General features: G+C 54.8%; 2 protein-coding genes across 4 annotated transcripts in view; one reads left to right on the top strand and one right to left on the bottom strand.

Moving 5' to 3' along the window:
* Positions 1 to 1,468: 1,468 nt before the first annotated feature.
* Positions 1,469 to 11,711, bottom strand: GORASP1 (golgi reassembly stacking protein 1, 65kDa). 3 transcript variants are annotated; one of them, XM_004676630.2, is made up of 9 exons: positions 11,548 to 11,711; positions 7,902 to 7,982; positions 7,194 to 7,397; positions 5,752 to 5,838; positions 5,492 to 5,622; positions 5,060 to 5,267; positions 4,196 to 4,355; positions 3,616 to 3,768; positions 1,469 to 3,387 (listed from the first exon to the last, which is right to left on the bottom strand). In XM_004676630.2, exons 1-9 carry the CDS (start codon positions 11,608 to 11,610, stop codon positions 3,137 to 3,139), a joined length of 1,338 nt encoding a protein of 445 aa, XP_004676687.1. In that variant the 5' UTR covers positions 11,611 to 11,711; the 3' UTR covers positions 1,469 to 3,136. The 3 variants fall into 3 exon arrangements, with proteins under 3 accessions (XP_004676687.1, XP_012575728.1, XP_012575729.1); XM_012720274.1 differs by lacking the exon at positions 11,548 to 11,711 and adding an exon at positions 11,323 to 11,341; XM_012720275.1 differs by lacking the exon at positions 11,548 to 11,711 and adding an exon at positions 9,959 to 9,977.
* Positions 11,712 to 11,851: 140 nt separating this feature from the next.
* TTC21A (tetratricopeptide repeat domain 21A) overlaps positions 11,852 to 18,874 on the top strand; it is a 31,389-nt gene continuing 24,366 nt past the window's right edge. The window contains exons 1-6 of the mRNA XM_004676295.2: positions 11,852 to 11,929; positions 13,594 to 13,723; positions 14,698 to 14,808; positions 15,437 to 15,603; positions 16,104 to 16,226; positions 18,005 to 18,162. Of these exons, the coding sequence (XP_004676352.2) occupies positions 11,903 to 11,929; positions 13,594 to 13,723; positions 14,698 to 14,808; positions 15,437 to 15,603; positions 16,104 to 16,226; positions 18,005 to 18,162 (716 nt within the window). The 5' untranslated portion in view covers positions 11,852 to 11,902. The remainder of the gene's footprint in view (positions 11,930 to 13,593; positions 13,724 to 14,697; positions 14,809 to 15,436; positions 15,604 to 16,103; positions 16,227 to 18,004; positions 18,163 to 18,874) is intronic.

The raw sequence follows: 18,874 nt of genomic DNA, 5'->3' as shown, positions 1-18,874 counted from the left end.
TGACATTCCATTCGTGCAGTACCTATGAAGGCTTTTTCCAAGTTTGTCATTAAAAACAAAAACATTAAACCATTTAAGACAGTTCTTTTTAATAGGAATTTGCCGTTGCACAATTCAAGAGCCAGCCCATTTCACAATAAACGATTGTCACTGGGCCTGTTTTTAATATTGCATCTCAGATGTGTTCTTGTAGAGAGATCTGTTGAAATTCCAGGTGCTGGATCATAGCACTTGGCCTGCCAGGCCAGGGGTGCCAGCCCGTATCCAGTGATGCTGCACACCAGTGCCCTGGCCTGCGCCGTGCAGGGACGTGCGTCTGTCCACTCCTTCCTCCACTGTGTCCAGTTTTAGTACAGGCAGTGCCGGATGCCACCGTAGGGTCTTACTCTGGTGAGAAGCATGGCACCATCCACACTCAGTACCGTGACTTCTAGTTTCATTTAAAAGCTACTTAAAATTTCTGGTGTCAGAATAAAAGGATGTCATGGTGAGTTGATTTGATATTCATATCCTGGAAGTGCACATTTGTTTTTCCATTTTATATGCAGGTTTCTGTTGCTAGTGTGCCTATATCCAGATTTCTAGCAGTCTAAAGCTTTCATAGAAACATTTGGATCTTGTACAGAATATAACTTATTGGGGATAAACACTTCAACTTTTGGTGGAAGAAAAAAAACTTTGGATTCTCCCCAAGGTCATTTGTATTCAGAATATATCAGTGTCCACCCCCATAAAACTACATAAAACAAGCCTCATGCATGAAGCCAGAAGCACAAGTGCCTTCAGCGGGCAATTTTTTCCAGTCCAGTTGCCTCCCCAGCTTGTGTGTGGCCTGTCCCCACGGCAGCAGGGACTGGGGAGGAGGCAGGGTGGCATTTTCTTCCTACATCTTCACAGGTTCAGCTGGAAGCAGCTGATGGGCCTGGGTCCAGACCTTGCTGTCTGAGATACTCAGTCTGCACAACTGTAGACATGGGGCTCCCTCACTGCTGGTCAGCTGCCTTTGGGAAGTGGACCGGTCATTGCCTCTGGCACTTCGAAGATGTGAGCAAAGACATGCCACATTTCTAATGAGTCTTTATCCCTCGCGCAGAAAGTGGCTTCTTTTTTAAAAAAAAAAAATCCTTTCTATCTGTTGGATACGACAATGTGCTTTTGGTGCACATTTTTTAGCAATAGTTGTGAATTAATGGCAAAAACACAGAAGAGCTCATTTACCAGCCCTCAGTTGTTTGCACCAGGGGCCCTTGGGCTGCGGGGCTGGGCTCTGCCAGGCTGCTCTGTCCTGTGTGCTGAGCCTCAGGCAGCCATGCGCCCTCCTGTCGTAAGTCTTTGACCCCAGCCCCAGCATGGTTGTACCTTTTTCCTTCCAGTCAAACCAGTAATAGTTTTCAGAAAAGTCTGCAATGCCAAAAGGGTAAAAATCTGTATTTCACAGTTGTATAGAATAAAGGCTTTAGTTAAAATATTTCAAAGTGTAATACACATTTATTTTTCACTTGTCGTTTTCCTTCATGGCAGATTACAGAGATTGAAACTTCTGGTTTCACTTACCCTGGAAATAGTTAGCATTGATGTCCACTTTAGCCCTGAAAGTGAGGAAGGCAAGAACTAGGAGCCCTGGGCAAGAGCGGCTTTCAAGCAGGCGACCAGTCCTGGGAGCTGGCCATAGCACACTGCTGCGGCGATTCTGTTCTGTGTCCTGGGTTCTTGCAGACACGGGGCTCCCACACAGTCCAGCAGTCAGGCTCCAGCCAGACCCTGGGCACAGTGCCTCCCTGTTCTGTGGGCTCACAGCTGCTGGGTAGGCTTGACAAGGACTTGTTTTAAATGTAGTGTCAAATCCCAGAAACTTGAAGTGGTAGCTTATTTGGGCCCGCCCACTCCCCCACTCCAAAAGCAGGTTGTCCTTATTCTATGGGCTCTATGAGTTGCCTGTTAAATGCAGACATTACAAATCAAGAGGTAAAGGTGGGAATTTTCAATGACTAGAAACTGGAAGACAAGGCTGAAGGCAGTTCATGGTAGTCTTTCATGGTAGTCATCAAGGAGTAGGGGGAAGATGAGGGCCCTGGCCAAGGCAGAATAGAACACCAGGTATGAGGGATTGCTTTGGATGGAGCCCCTTCTTCCTGCAAAAGGGCCTTTACCTACTTTTGTTCAAGCCCCTCATTCCCTCCTGGGCTGGAAACGGTGTGTCGTGTGGAGTGGTTTGGTATCAGCTTAAGATAGTGAACTTTAACTTGCAACTTTTATTTGCCACTGAGGCTGGCTGGCTGCCTTGCACATGGTAAGAGATGGTTGTGTAAGTTTGAGAGTTGCCAGGTAGGCCACGGGGACTACCAGGCCTGTGGGCGGTAAACCTGAGGGAGGAGGAAGCATCATGGGCCAAGCACAGGTGATTCGCTGCCGAAGAGCTTAGAGTTTCCAAGCCCTCTCTCCCCGGAGAGGTGGGCAGGTGCACTGCCTCTGGCCACCTGTCACTGGCATGTGGGTAGCCTGAGCACCTGCACAGTGACACACTGGGATGAGGACCCATGATGACGTCACTGGGACTTAGGGGTGCCTTCCAGTACAGATGGAGATTAAACTGTGAGCTGTGCCGAGAGTCTGGGATTTAGCAAACATATCTGCGCCAACCCCTTCCTCCCTCGTCCATGTTCACATCTGGTTGTGGCTGGACCTTGTTGCCATGGTAATCAGGGCAGGTGCAGAAGCACTGGCTGGCAGTGAGGGTACAGAGCCACCTGACGCCCTTCCCCAGAACCGTGGCCTCCTCTTATTATCCACTGAGGCTACATATCCCACCCAAACAGCAAAGAATCTTTCACTTCTACCCCATCTCCTGCAAAACTTATTTAATCTGGGGTACTGCTCCCAGCCCAGTACTACCCCAAAAGCACATGAGATTCTCAAACAATTGCTCGATCCCCAAAGCCAGGACCATTAGGCAGAATAATTGTTGGAGGGCGTCATCTCTCATTAGAGTGGACACAGCAGCCCCCGACCCAACGCGTCTCTCTGAGCAGGGCCTACGAAGCTGAACACACCAGGCTGTGTAGTGTGGTGTCCTAGCTGCCTTCCCACCACGTGGGCCTTATAAATCCCATCAGGGGCCTTGTCACAGCCCAGGGTACTATTCCAGAGTAGAAAGCTGGGCCTGACTTGCTGCCCCCTCAGCCTCTGCCTCAACATCTGGGCCCTCTGTGTTTGCTGGCTCCTCAGCCTGAGCTTCAAGCAGCTCCGCAGACAGCCCATCTTCTGGTGAAGCTGTAGAGGTGAGGCTGTCAGGAAGAGTCAACTGAGGCAGGTGGTCAGGTTGGGCCTGGACACCTGGGCTGTCCAGGAAAGAGACCTCAAACTCGGACCCAGACCACGTGGCCTCACCTGCAATACAGAGAGTGGGGCTGAGGAGGCCTACGGAACCTGTGGCCTGGACAGAAACCCCACTCACCCACCCAATTCCCACCCCAGGCGTTCACAAGGGATAGATCTAACAAATGCCTTCAAATGGCAACCTGAAGGCTAGCCTGTAAGGCAGCCGAGGAACTCAAGGTAGCCTTCGCAACAACCCAGGGACCTTCCCAGAAGGCTTTAGAAGGGTTGGCCACTCACCACCTCGCTCATGAGAACTGCTGCTGGAGCAGACATCCTCTAGCCCCGAGGCCGAGACAGCTGTGGAGGCCAGCTCTGTGGAAGAGGGCAGGCCGGGCCAGACATTGGCGTTGCTGTTGTCCGAGAGGGAGATGCCTGACACATCCAGGAAGCCTGGAGGATGGGGTACAGTTGTTTGCCAGCACAGAACCTCAACTGCTGGAAGGCCAGTGCCCTGGGGTCCCCCCACCTTGTACCTGGGGCATGTGGCCCAGAAATGAAACCAAGCCCCTGAGCCCATGGTAAAGCTCCTACCCAACCCCAAAATCTTCCCCCACTGCCAGTGAGGGGGCCTGAAGTTGGGTACCCCAAGAAGTGGGTACCCCACTGTGAAGAACACAGTGGCAGAGGGTCTAGACCCTGCCCTGGCCCCAGTTTGCATGTGGGCAGGTCACCTCTCTCCTTTGGACTGCAGAGCCCCTCCCCCCTCCACTCAACATCCAGATGACTGAATCCTCTGCTGCCACTCAGATAAGGGGGGTTGGGGACCACTTCAGCGCCCAGGGTTGCAGGTCCCTCACCGCTCTCCAGGGCTTTCTACCTGGGTCCATGACTCGCTGCACTGGGGGGGGAGGCTGAAGAGGTGTCTCCATGGAACATGGCAGTCCCCCGAGGTCACGGCCTGGATCACCACCATGGCTAGGACTCCCAGTCCCCGGAAGCCGTTCTGTCATGGAGGAGCCAGGGGCCTGCAACAGGGCCTTGGGGAGCCAGGGAAGAAGGAAGAGGGATGGGCCGTCAGGACAGTGCAGCCGACCCTTGCCATGTGAGCACCGCTCTGTCCGAAGGAGCAGCTTTGGTGGCCTGCCCCTTCCCCCACGGGGAAAGTGAGTCAGGCCAGAAGGGCCTGGTGCCTCCCTGCAGAGCCGACACGAAGGCAGCACTCATCTCACTGCTGAGGTGCTCCAGGTGCCCACCCATCGGGCCCCTTCAGTGACACACCTCATGTGTCCCATGGGGCCCCCAGGCACCGGATCAGTGCCCAAAGGCATTTGGGGGGCCCGCTTTATGGCCAGGAAGGCAGGGCTGGCACCCCCCTGGAGACTTGGCCAGCTGATCCACAGACAGACCGATCGGGAGCTTGACAACCAGCCCCTAGCCCAACTCTACTACCAATCACTGACACCTTGAAATAAGGTTCTGCCCACCTCTGAGCCTGCTTCCCACTTAATGAAAAGGACAGCTCGTGCCTGGCCATTACCCTCACCTACAAACCCACGTGGCAGGAGGGCCAGTTTCACTTTCTCAGAAAGGGCTCCTCTGCTCCCACTGGCTCCCAGAAGTCACAGGGCCCCCAAAGACCCACAGTGAGCGCTGCCTCCCCTCCCCCAGTCCTCTCGCAGCTGGCAGGCCCTGCCCACGAGAAGCTCCCTTCTGCCCCTGGCTGGTAGGGGTCCCCACATACCTCCGTGTAGTCACCCGGCCTGGAGTCTGTCTCAGTGCCAGGATGATCAGGAAAGTCCTGGAGGATCGATGGGGGTGGCGGGCTACTGGGTGGCAGGGCAACCGGTGGTGGGGCCCCAGGTGGCGGGCCTCCAGGTGGCTTCCGGTGGTAGCTGGGAGGCTGTGTTGGGATCCGGTGCAAATACCCGTAGCCGATACCACACCCCAGACTGCCAAAGGCCAGAAATATTCAATCCAGGGGCTTCCCACAGCCCTTCCTGTCACTGCCCCCTTTCTGCCCCTCTACTCCCCCCCACCCATAATAAGCATAGAGGGGCTGAATGGGTACTTCCTGAGCCAATGGGAAGCCTTAGGACCAGGGCCCAGCCCTCCACCCTCACCGCCGGACTCCCCACCCAGGTCCACCCTGCAGCCCTCCAAGCCCCGAAAGTACCTGCCCTCTCCACCCCAGGCCGCGTTGGGAGTGACAGTCACCTCCCGGCAGGAGTCGGACTCAGAGTTATAAACCATCAGCTTCAAGGGCCTCCCCTCGTGGGACTCAATGAGTGTAAAGAAGTCTTCAGACTATGACAAACACAGAGCGACTGAGTCCTGCTCCCAACACTGGGATTGGAAGTCTCCACAAAATGAGACACCTCCCATGGGCAGTACCCATCTCTCCACGCCCCACCAGGCAAGTCACGGGTTCCTCACCTCCTGCAGGATCTGGTCTGAGCCAACCACATAGTCTGTGTAGGGGCACAGGCCAGCAAGGGAGGCAGGTGAAGAGGGCTCCACATCCTGGGGAAAGGAAAAATGAGATCTCACTCTAGGGGATGCGGAGCAGGGATGGGTGGGGGCGGGAGCAGCCTCCCCACCTTCTGGAGTCAGGAGTCTCCCACCTTCTGCAGTTCCACAGAGTTGCCTGCAGAGGGCAGTATGATGGCACAACGCCCACCCTAGAGCTCTGAAATCTGACCTGGGTTCGTTCCTGGCCCCACCAACTGCTGGAATGTGACTGAGAATAAAATTCTTAACCACTCAGCCTCAGTTCCCCTTAAATTAAAAGTCGGCTATGTCATACTTATGCATAAAAATCTGAAAAGAGTTTTGAAATATTATGTAAAGAATGAAAACCAGGCCTTGGCCTGGTCAATGGCATAGCCGTTACTACTCAGGCATGTGGCTGGAGACCCCTGGGGAAGGGCGGGAGGTGAGGACAGTGAGTGGCACCAGCTACAAGATCACTTTCTCAGACTCAGGGAAATGTAAAGGGCTTTGCGTCAAACCCATTTCCCTCCGGTATAAACTGAGGTGGCTAAAAAGTAAGCAGTCTCGGGCCCTCCCTGGTGGCGCAGCAGGTTAAAGCACAGCACTGAGAATCTGAAGCCACTTCCGCATGAGTTCGATTCCCGCCTGCCGCCTGCCCCGGAGGAGACCACATGGCGAGCCAGACCTCTCCTGACCGCCCGCTGCTTCCCTCAGCAGTGTACTTCGTCGATCTGCCTGTTCTGCTCCCCACTCTGTCTCTGGTGAAGCCTATCACCGCCCCTGAGCCTCTGGCCTGTACCCCAGTTCTGTATGCACAAATAAATAAATCTTTAAAAAAAAAAAAAAAAATAAGCAGTCTCCTGCTTGAAGGCAGCGAACAGAGGAGGCTATAGACCACAGCAACTCTGTTCCAGCGTGGCCCGCACCTCCCGAGGAAGCCGGCACAACAGTGAAGGGACACGGCACGTGTGGACATGTGACAGTGAACAGACCACGCTTTGTTAAGGTTCAGATCCATGGGCCTGCCTGGTACCCGAAGGTACTTTCAGGGCACCTGCCCCACGCCACTGCATATGGCAGGAAAAACTGCAGACCAATGATCACAGCCACATCCTAGCTACCCAGGGCCTAGCACCAGAAACTAGAAACCAAGGTCTAGACGGTGCAGAAGTGCCCCGGGTCACAGGGCAAACCAGAGCAGGGCACCGTCCGCTGACTACCTTTCTGGGACACGGGAGGGGGCAGACCCTGCCCTCGGGCATGTGAGAATAAACCCAGGGGATCGCGGCTCTCCCAGCTGCCCCCCATATACCCCACTTACTGCTGCCCGGCCGCCCCCCACCTATGTGATAAGCCCACATGCCCACATTTGCCCCCCGACTCACCAGCACATGCCACACGTGCTCGTTGGCCCTGCGGAAGCTGCAGAAGCGTACGCTGGCACCCAGCAGGCCCTGGCCGCCCCACATGTTGCTGGGCACCACCTCCACCTCGCGCACTCTCATGGTCTTCATGTTAAACACCTCCAGCTTGACAGGCTTCTCCACGTTGGCCTTCAGCAGCGCCCTCAGCGTGTCATTCTCCTTGTTCTGCGAGAATGCAAGGCTGACTCCTCCACCCCCCTCACTCCCGGGCTAGGGCCCTTGGACAAATCTGGCCAGATACAGGGCAGGGTCAGCTACCCCAGTAGACAGGCTAGTCAGTGGTTGGGCCTGGGCCTGCAGCCACCTGAGCTCACACTACCCACAGAGCAGCTAAACCCTCTTCCCTCGGCTGGCCTGAAAATACCCCGGGATGCAAAGAGCCAGCTGGGTCGAGAGCCCAGCAGTGCTGCCATTGGCCAGAGTCCTAATCTCTCATGCTCTGAGAGGCGGTTCCTTTAGGCCTTGTGGCCCTGAGTGCATTTACGCCCAGTTCACCCCAGAGAGCTCGGGAGCTAAGCTGGGCAGGGCCCCTTGGGGCTGAGTATGGCACTGGAAGGAGGGTGATGGGCTGGGCCTCCCTCCAGGAGAAAGGAGAGACGGGAACAGGGCCGGGGACCTCAGTAGGGCAGGCGGCACCCAGAGCAAGGCAGAGGCAAGGGGGCGTCTCACCAGTCTCGAGTGCCCGATGGTGATGATGAAGTCAAAGTAGGGCTCCAGGCCAGCCTGCTGAGCTGGGGAGTTCTCCTGCACCTGCCCCCCAGCAGAGGCCCCGTTAGTGTGCCAACTCTCCCACAAGCCCCACGCAGTTTCAACACCACCCCACCCCCCAAGTCCCAGGTGGACCCCTGCACCGGCCTCCAGCCTCTCCAGGTCCAGCAGCACACAGGCTTCACCAGGCCCGCCCGTGCTCAGGCCTTCTGGGCGCAGGCTTTGCTACCGAGGAAAATGCCTCTTTCCTGATCACTATCCACAGACTGCGCTTGCAGAGCAGCCTCCCCTCCCAGGGCGAACAGAAGGCCGCCTGGAGATAGGGTAGGCGGGCCTGAGGAGATGTTCCCCCAGAGGGCCAGGCTGGCCGCTGGGAAGTCAAAGGTTACCGAAAGTCTGCCACTGATGGGGAGGCCCCACTGCGGTGGAAGCAGGAAGGCTCCAGACAGATGGAACCAAGGCTGTGCCCCAAAAGGAATGGGGAAGACAGCAGGGGTCGGGCCCCAGCCCACTCAGTCCCGTGGATGGGGGATGTGCTGAAGAGACAGACCACAGCATAGGGATGAGCCTGTCAGTCGGGCAGATCCCACCCACAATCCAGAGTCCACTCCCACGCCAGCCATGCCCAGCACCGGGGTACTCTCTGCCTAGAATCCAAACTCACAGTTGTTTCCAGAAGCATAGCTGTCAGGCCTTGCAGCCATGGTAGAACTTCTAAGGAAAGGCCCTGTTTATAGTCTCAGAACCAATGTGGCCTTTATCCCCAGCTCTGATTCTCAAGGCAGGGCTCCCCACCCTTGGGCTTTTGGCTGTGAGCACTGACGCCAGGCTGGTCAGGCATCAGCCAGGCACCAGCCCCAAGGGCACAGGGCTTCCAAGGTTCAGCAGGTTCTGGATGACTCTGCAAGGGGAAGGCCCTGCACCACCTGGCCCTCCAGTAAAGCTCACTGCTGAGTCTTTGGGCCAAGGCCCATTCGTCCCTGTAATGAGGACACTCTTCTGGCAGCATCACCAGTTGCTTCTTGCCACCTCCAGAAACTGCCATGACTTGCGGTGTGAGCGGGCCAGAAACCAACTCCAGTCCCAGCTGGCCTGGTCCAGAGGGTGCTGCTAGGGGGAGCCCTGAGCCCCTCAGGGAAAAGCTGGGACAGATCTCCAGGGGCCTCCTGAGGTCAGGCCCCTGCTCCAGAGGCCAGTGGCACCAGGCTGTCTTACCCCGGCCCCCGCCCAACGTTGTGTCAACTGCTCTCCATCAACCCACCCAGAGGGAGGGTTCCCCAGGCCCACCCTCTCTCCATCTACCCTCCTCTCCTGGGGCCTTCTCAGTCTGTACTCCACACACCTCACCCTAGGCCTGGTCATGGCCCTCTACTACTCCACAGTGGAATAATCTAGGGGCAGCCCATTGCACCCCAACTCTAGCAACAAACAAGGCCCTTTGTCCAGCTCTCCCTTGGGGGAATCTCATCACAGCCAACCTTGAAGTCCGAACGAAGTGCTGCTTTCATAATAGAGCCTCCGCCACCTCCTGTGCCCCGTGCGGGAACCTAACATGACTGACAGTGACAGCAGCTGACAGCTAGGGGTCTGGTGCAGGCAACTGCACCACCTGCTTTCCCGATCATTTAACCCTTTTACTGAGCCCAATGTACAGAGGAGGAAAAGTGCTCAGTTACTCAGTTATCTGACCCCAGAAGGTCCAAGACTGAGCATACTTCTCACTATGGCCCCACTTCCAGTGGCAGCCTCCATTGCCCCAAGTCGCTGTGGGCCCAAGGTTCCCCCAGATGCCCAGCACACGGCAGGAATAATATCCTTAAGGTGACACTTAAAAACTTGTTCTTCATTTTCTGAAAATGGAAGCAGGCCATGTTTCACCTCCAATTAAGACCTCCCAATGTCGCGCTATCTCAGAATAAGACCCCAAAGCCTCAGGATAACAGGTAAGTTCCCGCCCAGGTCAACCTCGCTCTACCCCTTTCCTTCCACCACCACCCTATACAGCGCACAGGCCTCACCTGCTTGCTTCTTAGATCCCAGCAGGCCCTTCCCCCTTACTGCTGTGTCATCCAGACTTGCTTCCCTCCTTCCCAGGTGTCTCTTCAGATGTTACTTGGTCAGAATCTTCTCCCCACCTGTTATCTAATACAGTACCCACTCATTCTTTATCCTCCTCCCCTGCTTTAATGGTCTGCCTAGGGAGGATCACCACCTACCACGCAGCTCTGTCTCTTCTCTCTCTCCTGGCACCCAGATGTAAACTCCACAGGAACAGGCCGCTGTCTGTTCTGGTCATTGGTTTATGGCCCAAGCCTAGAACTCCGCCTGTCCAAGTCTGTGCTCGAATATACCTGTTTTTATGAATGATGCTCTCCGATCCCCACTTCTCCACTCTGTCCCGCTCTAACTGCCCCTTCCTCCCGGCTTACCATGGCCCTACCCTCCCCCTTTAGCTAATATCCTCGGTTCCTTCTGGTTGCAGGCACCCACTGTCCACCTTTTCTGGCTAGTGATGATCTCACCACGAGGCCTGATAGGAAAGGTTCCTAACCAAGCACAAATACTATCAACTCCAGTCCTAGGGGCCATCCTGGTCTCCCTCTTAGGAAGACCCTCTTCTCTAGCCCTCCTGTTGGCAGTAGATGACACAGTCTTCCATCACAAAACAGCCTACTCACAGCCAGGCACCAACCTGACAAGCTCACTTACCTACACCCATCTCTGCATCCAGCCACTTTACACATCTTTACACTTTACACAGGGAAAAGGGCATCTCTTCCCATCATGCACCCAAGTCAGAGACCCTCTTCCCTGCCTCACCCACGCGACAGCCCCTCCCTCTCCACAGCACAAATCTCCACCCCAAATCTCCAGCTGGCGGTGGACCCCTCTTCTTACTTTCGGGCTATAGGAAGCCCACTGTCTCCACTTTCCCCGCAAGAGCTCACTCGGTCCCCGTACCTACACAGAACGATCATTCTCCACTCAGGTCCTCCCCGCAACTTCCACCTGGACCAATCCCTGCCGCAAGCTCTTCGGCTGCCCTCTGCGCCATTCTCCAGGTTCTCCCGCTCCCCGCTTTCCCAGTCCTCACTCTGAGAAAGTCTCTCCAACCTTCAGTCAGCCGACAGTCGTCGCGCCAACGAGGTCCGCAGCAACCTCTAGGTGACTCAGACCCCCAGGACCCAAGGGCAGGGGCCGCGGAGCCTCGGCTTCGCCAGCCCTGGCTCGGGCCCATTCTGGGGGCAGCACACAGCAAGAGCTTCCTAAGTGCACCAATGCCTGCCGCCCTGACCTGGTCCAACCTTCACGCAGGAAAAGTGCCATTCCGGGACGGCCCGACCCGACCAGGAAACGCTCCAGCTTCCTGCCCAGCTGGCACCTGAAGCAGGCGCCGGCCAGCGAGGCCGCAGAGGGGCTGGGGGCCAGAGTGCCGCGGCGCCTCCTCTCAACGGCGACTCCCACCAGGCAGGGGCATCACCCTCCCCCTGAACAGCTGCACAGTGGCCGGGACCTCGCCGCACAGTGGCCGGGACCTCGCCGCCGCCGCCGCCGCCGCCCGCGGACCAGCCATCCGGCAAGTCATCGGCGCCGCAGAGCGACTCACTCCGTGTAGGTGGAAGCCCTCAGTGCCGCCCGCGGGCTCCTGGGCGCTGGCTCCGAGGCCCATGGCAGCGGTTCCGCTCCGGCTGCGGCGCCGGCGTCCAGAACCGCGGTGCAGACCCCCGCGGGCCGACCGGACCCGGCGCCACCAGCGCGCACGACCTCTTTTCGGCGCTTGATTATTAATGCCTTGTCACGTGGGCGCCTTTCTCTGACGTCCTTAGCAACGTGCCCGCAGCTCCGTTTCCAAGGACGCGCGCGCTCTGACTTCCGGCCGCGAGGGCGTGCCCAGGGTGCTGAGTCTAGAATACAGTTCCGAGGGGCACCACCAGATCCAGACTCAGAGCCGCGGGAGCGAGATGAGCAGCAGCGACTCTTCCCTTATGGTGCGTGCTCCGGGCTGTCTCGCCGCCTCTTCTGACCCTTCCCAGTAACTCCCGCCCGCGCTCTGCAGCTCTCCGGTCACCTCTCTGGCCGCTGACAGCCTTTCGTTGTCCCCAACTACTACAGGTGGCCCTGACCCCATTTCGCCTCACTCTTACCGGCGAATGCATTTCCTCCGGTGTTCTCTTTGCACCCCGGGCCCCAAATCAGCATCCCAGTCCTTTCCCCGAGCTCTCCCAAATAATGCATCCCAAACCCATCTCTAGCATCTTACCGTGTTCCCCTACCTTCTGTGTCCCTTCTGTGACCCCCACCTACCTCAGAAGGTGCCATCACCAACTTGATCCTCCAGCCTTCACTGGTCCCCAATCTCCTGATCATATCTATCAGCAAGAAATGTCAGCTCCTAAGTGTTTCCTGAAATCACCACATTTCCAGGCACCTGCAGCAGTCTCTCTCCTGACTGGTTTCTCTGCTCCCGCTCTCTTCACCAACAGTTCTCCTACTGCCACCACCTACACACAGAGCAGCCAGAGAGGTTTTTGCAAAAACACATGTAGCCAGAAGACTTTTGTGGATTCCTTTAAGGTGTAGCAGGTAGTAAACTTGACTAGTTTCAAAACAGGCAACCTGGATGAATTTCCACGTCTAAAGGCCAAACAATAGGAAGTTTGAGTAATTCTTTAGAAGCTGAATAGAATGCTAGGTGAGATAATAGAATGGTAAGATTTGGGTTTTCCTCCATCCGCAGTGAGAGAGACTTTGCAAAAACAACGCTTTTGCTTTTATTTATCAGCCAGTAGTCAAGTCACTTGACTTCAGAGAAATTTCTTACCCTGGTGCAGTGCTTGCTTGTCAGGGCAGGCAGGCCTTCTGCGGCTGAGGCCATCCAATTGTAAGCTGAAAGTTGCTCAGAATATTTTGATATTACGATTATACAAAAAGGGGAGGTCATAACATAAGTAGTGTGGAAAGTCTGATTTTTCAGAGCAATTCCCCTCCATCCGTACCGTGTCTGACGACAGAGGTTGCATAGCTTGTGTCAAACACACATCTGAACACCTCCCTCCCCTGCTTGAAACCATTCCAGCTGCTTCCTTTCACCCTTCGGATGGCGTCTGTGCCCTTTCATATGGCCCACAAGGCTGTTTACATCTAATCCCAACCCCAACACCCACAAACCTTAAGGGAAGTGAGACTACACTGAAATCTGTGCCCCCACGACTACTGGGTGACCTTTGGCAAGCTTAGATCCCATGGGCTGTTCAGCTTCCTTGACTGTGCATACAGACAGGATGATGCATCAGATAGTGGATGCCGAACCCTTGACATAGTTCTGAGAGGTGGTGAGCCCACAGTAACTTGTCACCCTGTTGGTGTAATATTTCTTATCGGTCCTCTCTCTTTCCTCTTATTCCCTTTCTACTACAAAGCCCGAGTTGCAGTGCCCGCATATTTGAGCCAGAATCTGTAGATAAAGAGTCACCTCCAAACTCCTTCCTGGAGAAATAATCTTGGACTAGAGTAGAGCACCAAACAACACATTGAACCTGCATGTTCACTTTCTCATCCCTTTCCGGAAATGAGGGTGATCAGGAAATGGAGGCCGTGGGGGTGGGTCAGAGAAGGGACTGTGGTCACTCACACCGTGTCTTCCTCCATGCAGGCTGGGATCATTTACTACAGCCACGAGAAGTACTTTCGGCACGTCCAGCAGGCTGCAGCTGTGGGCCTGGAGAAATTCAGCAATGACCCTGTGCTGCATTTTTTCAAAGCCTATGGGATGCTCAGGGAAGGTAGGGACTCATCCGTGCTGCCACTAGCTGGCGCTGTCTCTGGCTCCACCAGCCTCTACTCAGCGGCTTCATTGTTACCTGCAGGAGCCACATTCCCCAGTAAATCCACAGAAACCTGTGTAACTAGTGTCTGCTTGATCTTTGAGACCTCACCAAGCTCTTTCCCTTTGCTCTATGCCTTCTGCTCCTTATCTTTAAAACAAGGGGAGCAGGACTCTCCCTGGTGCTGCAGCAGGTTAAAACACCGCATTATGAAGCTTTCTGAAACCACTGCAGCACGGGTTTAATCCCCAGCCAGCCAGGGAGCTGACCCACACAGCATGGCAGATCTCTCCTGACCCGCTCACTGCTCCCCTCAACAGCGGACTTTGTCGATCTGCCTGTTCTGCTCCCTACTCTGTCTCTGATAAATCCTCTCACCACCCCTGCACCTCTGGCCTGTACCCCAGTACTGTATGCATAAATAAATACATCTTTTAAAAAACGGGGGGGGGGCAGAGCAGAGAGATAACTGTATGTGCGTCCAGGTAGGAGTGGTACAGGAGCATGGAGAGGGTTTGGGCCCCTGATGTTGCTGAGTTGCTGGCATTCAACCAGCCAGGTGGAAGTTGGTCTTTGTGGGCTTAGAGGGGCAAATGTAATTGGTGCCTCTTAAACAGCAAGCTGGGGAATCCACAGAAATGAACCACAGTCAAAAATTCCAGCCTCAGAGGTATCCCTACAAGTGCTAACAGCTCCATGCCCTCCACCCCGCAACCTGGACTATGGGACCGGCAGCTCTTTCAGGGAACTTCAGTCTTCAGTGAACTTGAGCCATTCAAGACCTTTGAGCCTGTTAGTCCTCTGATTCTGGGTAAAGCCAGGCGGTGTTCAGCCTTGGGACACCCCTGAGAAAGGCCCCATGTAGTGCCTTGAAGCATCCTGCCTTCCACGCCTGGAGCCCCAAAGCATAACCACCTGGGCTTTCTTTGTAGAGCACATCCAGGATGCTATCAGCAACCTGGAGAATATCCGGAATCACCCAGAGGTGACCCTGTGTTCCATCCTGGCGCTCATTTATGCTCATAGGTGCTGTGAAACCGTCGGTGAGTACAGCCCTGCTCAGGGGGGCCTAGCCAGCTGGTAAGAGCCCATGCTCCAGACACAGCCACTCTAAGGCTGCTGAGGAGGTGTATGCATGGAGAATGCCCTCTGTTCCCTCTAACCTCCCACCCCACCCTAGGCCTCAGTGAAGACCCCATGTGTGAGCCCAGGTCAGTAGGAGTCATGGTGAGAACATCTGGGGAAGGGGGACTTCCCGATTGCCACTTTCCTTTGCCAAGATCTTAATTGGGAAAAGTCAGTCTGATAGATATTCTGTCCCTCCTCTCTACCTCTCTAGATTCAGAGAGGGATTCCAAGAAACTACAAACTACTACTTCCCCACCAAAACGTAGTGTGGCCAGAGGCTGGGGATTTGGGCTTGGTCTGTCTGTTCAGCACAAAAGAAACAAGCTAAATCTCAGACACAAAACCTTAGTCCAGGCCTGGGCAGCAACCTGATATCCCTGGGCCACTGTGGTTAGTTTCCAGGCCCTGGACTGGGGTATAGTCCGCCTGTGTATTGAGAGAGGCTTGGAATATCCACAGGTGGCTCCCTAGGCCCTCAGTGCACCTGGCAGGACCATGCAGATCGCACCTCACCCTGAAATAAAGATTTACTTGGATTTACAGACCAAGAAGCTGTTCAGGAGCTTGAGAGCAGCCTGAAGGAAATCCGCAAGACAGCTAGCGGGTCTGCACTGTACTATGCTGGCCTCTTCCTCTGGCTCATGGGACGCCATGACAAGGCCAAGGAATACATTGACCGTACGCTGAAGATCCCCAGCCACGTGAGAGAGGTACCTACCTCTGACTGCTCGGGGCAATAGCTGCAGAAAGCATCCATGTGAAACGCACCTCAGCTGAGTGGCTGTTCCCCAACACAGGGCCTGGGATTGGGGCGGGCCACACCCAGAGTGACGTCAAGCAGCAATGGCCAGACAGGCAAGGGAAGGGTATTGCTATAGGGAAGGGTAAGAACTCTGTGGCTGTGGGGTCATGGGGGAGAGGGGCTGACCCAGGCCTGGAAGGTCTGGGAGAGCCTTCACAGTGGGGCCTCCTAGACTGAGCTTTGAAGACTAATGGGAGTTACACAGGTGGAGGGTTGAGGCACTCCAGGTGCAGAGACAGTGGGAGCAAAGCCCTGGCATTGAGAAAGAGAGGAGGGCCGCCCGCAGGTATTGGGCCTGTCAGAGTCTGGAGTGTGGCGTGACAAAGGGTGGAACACAGACCGAGGAGCAGGCTGCACCCAGGCCGTGTGGGACCAAGGACCCCATCTTTGGTCTTGTTCTCATCCTAGGGCTATGTGCTCAGAGGCTGGGTAGACCTCACCTCAGATAAACCCCACACTGTGAAGAAAGCCATCAAGTACCTGGAACAAGGGATTCAGGACAGCAAAGACGTACTGGGGCTGATGGGCAAGGTAGGCGGGGATGGTGGGGGGGGGGGAGGGTGTCCCTGACGGGCTCCTGGAGCCAGAGACACGCAGGTGAGCTCGGGCCAGACCCTCAGTCTCCAGGCCCCTCACCTCCAGTTCTCACACACCTGACTCCTGTGCGGGGCCCTGTCGGGGTCTGCCCTCCTTTGACTCGGGCTTATCTGCTTTGCCTTTTGGTCTCACTCACTCACTGCCCCTTTACTCTGCATCTTTCTCTTGCTTTTCCTCTTCTCGTATAAATTCATTCACTGGAGGTAAGGAAAAGAAGGGATGGCTCCTGTTTTGTACTTTCTGGTCTTATTAATTTTGTTGTCCTTATGTAATGCTCACTGAATTGATCGGCAAGAGAAAAACTATCCTTTTATTTGCTTCTATTGATAATACATCCTCCTTCTAACGTGACTGCATACTCTCTTAAAAAACGCAAGTCTGAAAAAGTCGAAAGATGAATGAAAATGCCCCTTGTAGCCCTGTCCCAAGCAACTCATGTTGACATCTTAATGTCTCCTGACTTTTTTTCTATGTTTGGGTTTAGGTCTGCGTTAGTTTTCTGGGAAGCAGACACCTCAGAAGTAGTCTTACAGGAGGCTTACCAGGGAGTGCCCTTGGGACCAGCCCCATGGGGAAAGTGACAGTGGGCAGAGGGGGAAGCTGGGCTGTGAAGCAATCACAGCAAAGGCCTCAGCCAACTCGAATGCAGTGCTGGAGCTGGGGTGGCCTTCACCAGGGCTGTGTGCTCAGACGAGATGCTGAGCCCAGGCAGCCCCCAAGGGGCCCTGTGACCTGGGCTGAGGCAGCTCCCTCCTGCCTGAGCCCTCTCAGACTAAGGCACCCCTGACAGGTCCCTGCTGCCAACCTCTCGGTCCTGACAGGGATCATAGCACACACCGTGGGTGAGGTGCCGATCATAGTTGTAAGTGCAGGACAACTTCTCATTTGTTTTCTTTCCTTCGTGCCATATTTTGTCATTTTGAAGATTATATAAAGCCCACCCTCCTTTCCATGGCCTGATGTAATTTACTGGCCCACTCTCCTCTGGCTTGGCCATTGGGAAGCTTTCCTGTTGGCCATTGGAGAGAGGGCTGTGGTGAATGCTTATGCATAAATCTTAATCCCCTTGCTTTTAATGAGAAGCCTGTCTCATAATGGAGGTCTCACATTAGCCATCTATCCAGAATCCAGCTTGGAGACTTTATGAACATTGCCTTCTGCCCCTCAGGCACTGTCATGTCCCAGGAGAACCGGTGGCCAGCATTGGCCTGCAGAGGCCATGACTCCTACCCAGTGGGCCTTGACAGAGTAAAAGTAGCACAGCCTTGCTCTGGAGGGAATTTCAGGGGAGCCCTCACTTAGAGCTGCTGACCTGGGCCCCGGGGAGCAGTTTTCAGTGATGAAATTTAGGAAAGTGAATGGGAAATGAATGGGCCACTTGTAGACTTGGCAGGGGCCCAGAGACCCCAGATCTCTCTAAGAGGAGGCCTTCCATGGCTTTACTTTCTCCCAGACCTCCCAGGTTTCCCAGGCTTGAGGCTTAGGTGTGTCCCTGGAACCCCAGCCTTGCCTATCCAGGAACCCAAGACTGCTGTAGACCTGGGCTTGTCGCTGGGTGATGACTCTTTCCTCAGGGAGTTCCCAGGACACCCTTGCCCAGCTCAGGGGACCCACAGCACCCATGTGTCAGGCCCTGCTCCAGTCCTGATGGAGACTCACCTCCAGCTCCCTTCAGGGGCCCTGGTGGACACACTTTTCTGGGCTTTTGGCAGGCAACGTATTTCATGATGCAGCAGAACTACACAGGGGCCCTGGAGGTTGTAAACCAGATCACCCTTGCCTCGGGGACCTTCCTGCCTGCCTTGGTCCTGAAGATGCGGCTGTTCTTGGCTCGGCAGGACTGGGAGCAGACGGTGGAAACAGCCCACAGGTGAGGGGCAGGGGTGACCCCGCTTCACAGCACAAATGGGCCGCTCTATGCCTATGTAAGCCGAGGGTGCTGCCGTGTCCCCATTGCGAGGTAGGGAGGCGGAGATGGTGTGTAAGGGATGGAACCAGGCATAAAAAATGGGTGTTGTTACAAAGGAGTTATGAATAATGATTTCACCATATGGGACGGGGAGGGGAGAACACTGGTGTCAGTCACTTCTGTCGTAGCAGGAAGTCAGTGGCTGTGGCCTACAATGGAAAAATCAAGAAAGAGGCAGACCAAGAGATATAGGCAATATTTCTAAGACAGGTGGAAGAAACTACCAAAAGAAGCCAAAGCAACAGGAGCTATGGGAAGAGGCTGCCTGAAGCATTCCTCTGAGGAGTGGAGGGTAGGGGAAAGTGAGGAGGAATGGAATTAGGAGCTTTATGTTATTTAATTTTTTAAAGCTCTGAGTGTGGTATAATTTAATAGGGAATTTAAAGGAAAAAAGTCATTGGTGACTGAGGAAAGACTTAACAGCAGGCAGGACACATGAGCAAGGGGGCAGAGAATTTAGGAGTTACTGGGACTTGTGGAAAGCAGACACTGTTCTTCAAACATTTTCTATGTGAGTAGAAATAAGAACATTTTTGAGGAGAGGAGTGTCTGATGGTTTTGTTTTTTTTTTTTAAGATGTATTTATTTATGCATACAGAACTGGAGTACAGGC

The sequence above is a fragment of the Condylura cristata genome, unplaced genomic scaffold (genome assembly GCF_000260355.1).
Source record: "Condylura cristata isolate star-nosed mole 26May11 unplaced genomic scaffold, ConCri1.0 scaffold00004, whole genome shotgun sequence".
Classification (NCBI taxonomy): domain Eukaryota; kingdom Metazoa; phylum Chordata; class Mammalia; order Eulipotyphla; family Talpidae; genus Condylura; species Condylura cristata.
Note: the sequence above shows the minus strand (reverse complement) of the source record. Positions and strands in the feature narration are given on the sequence as shown.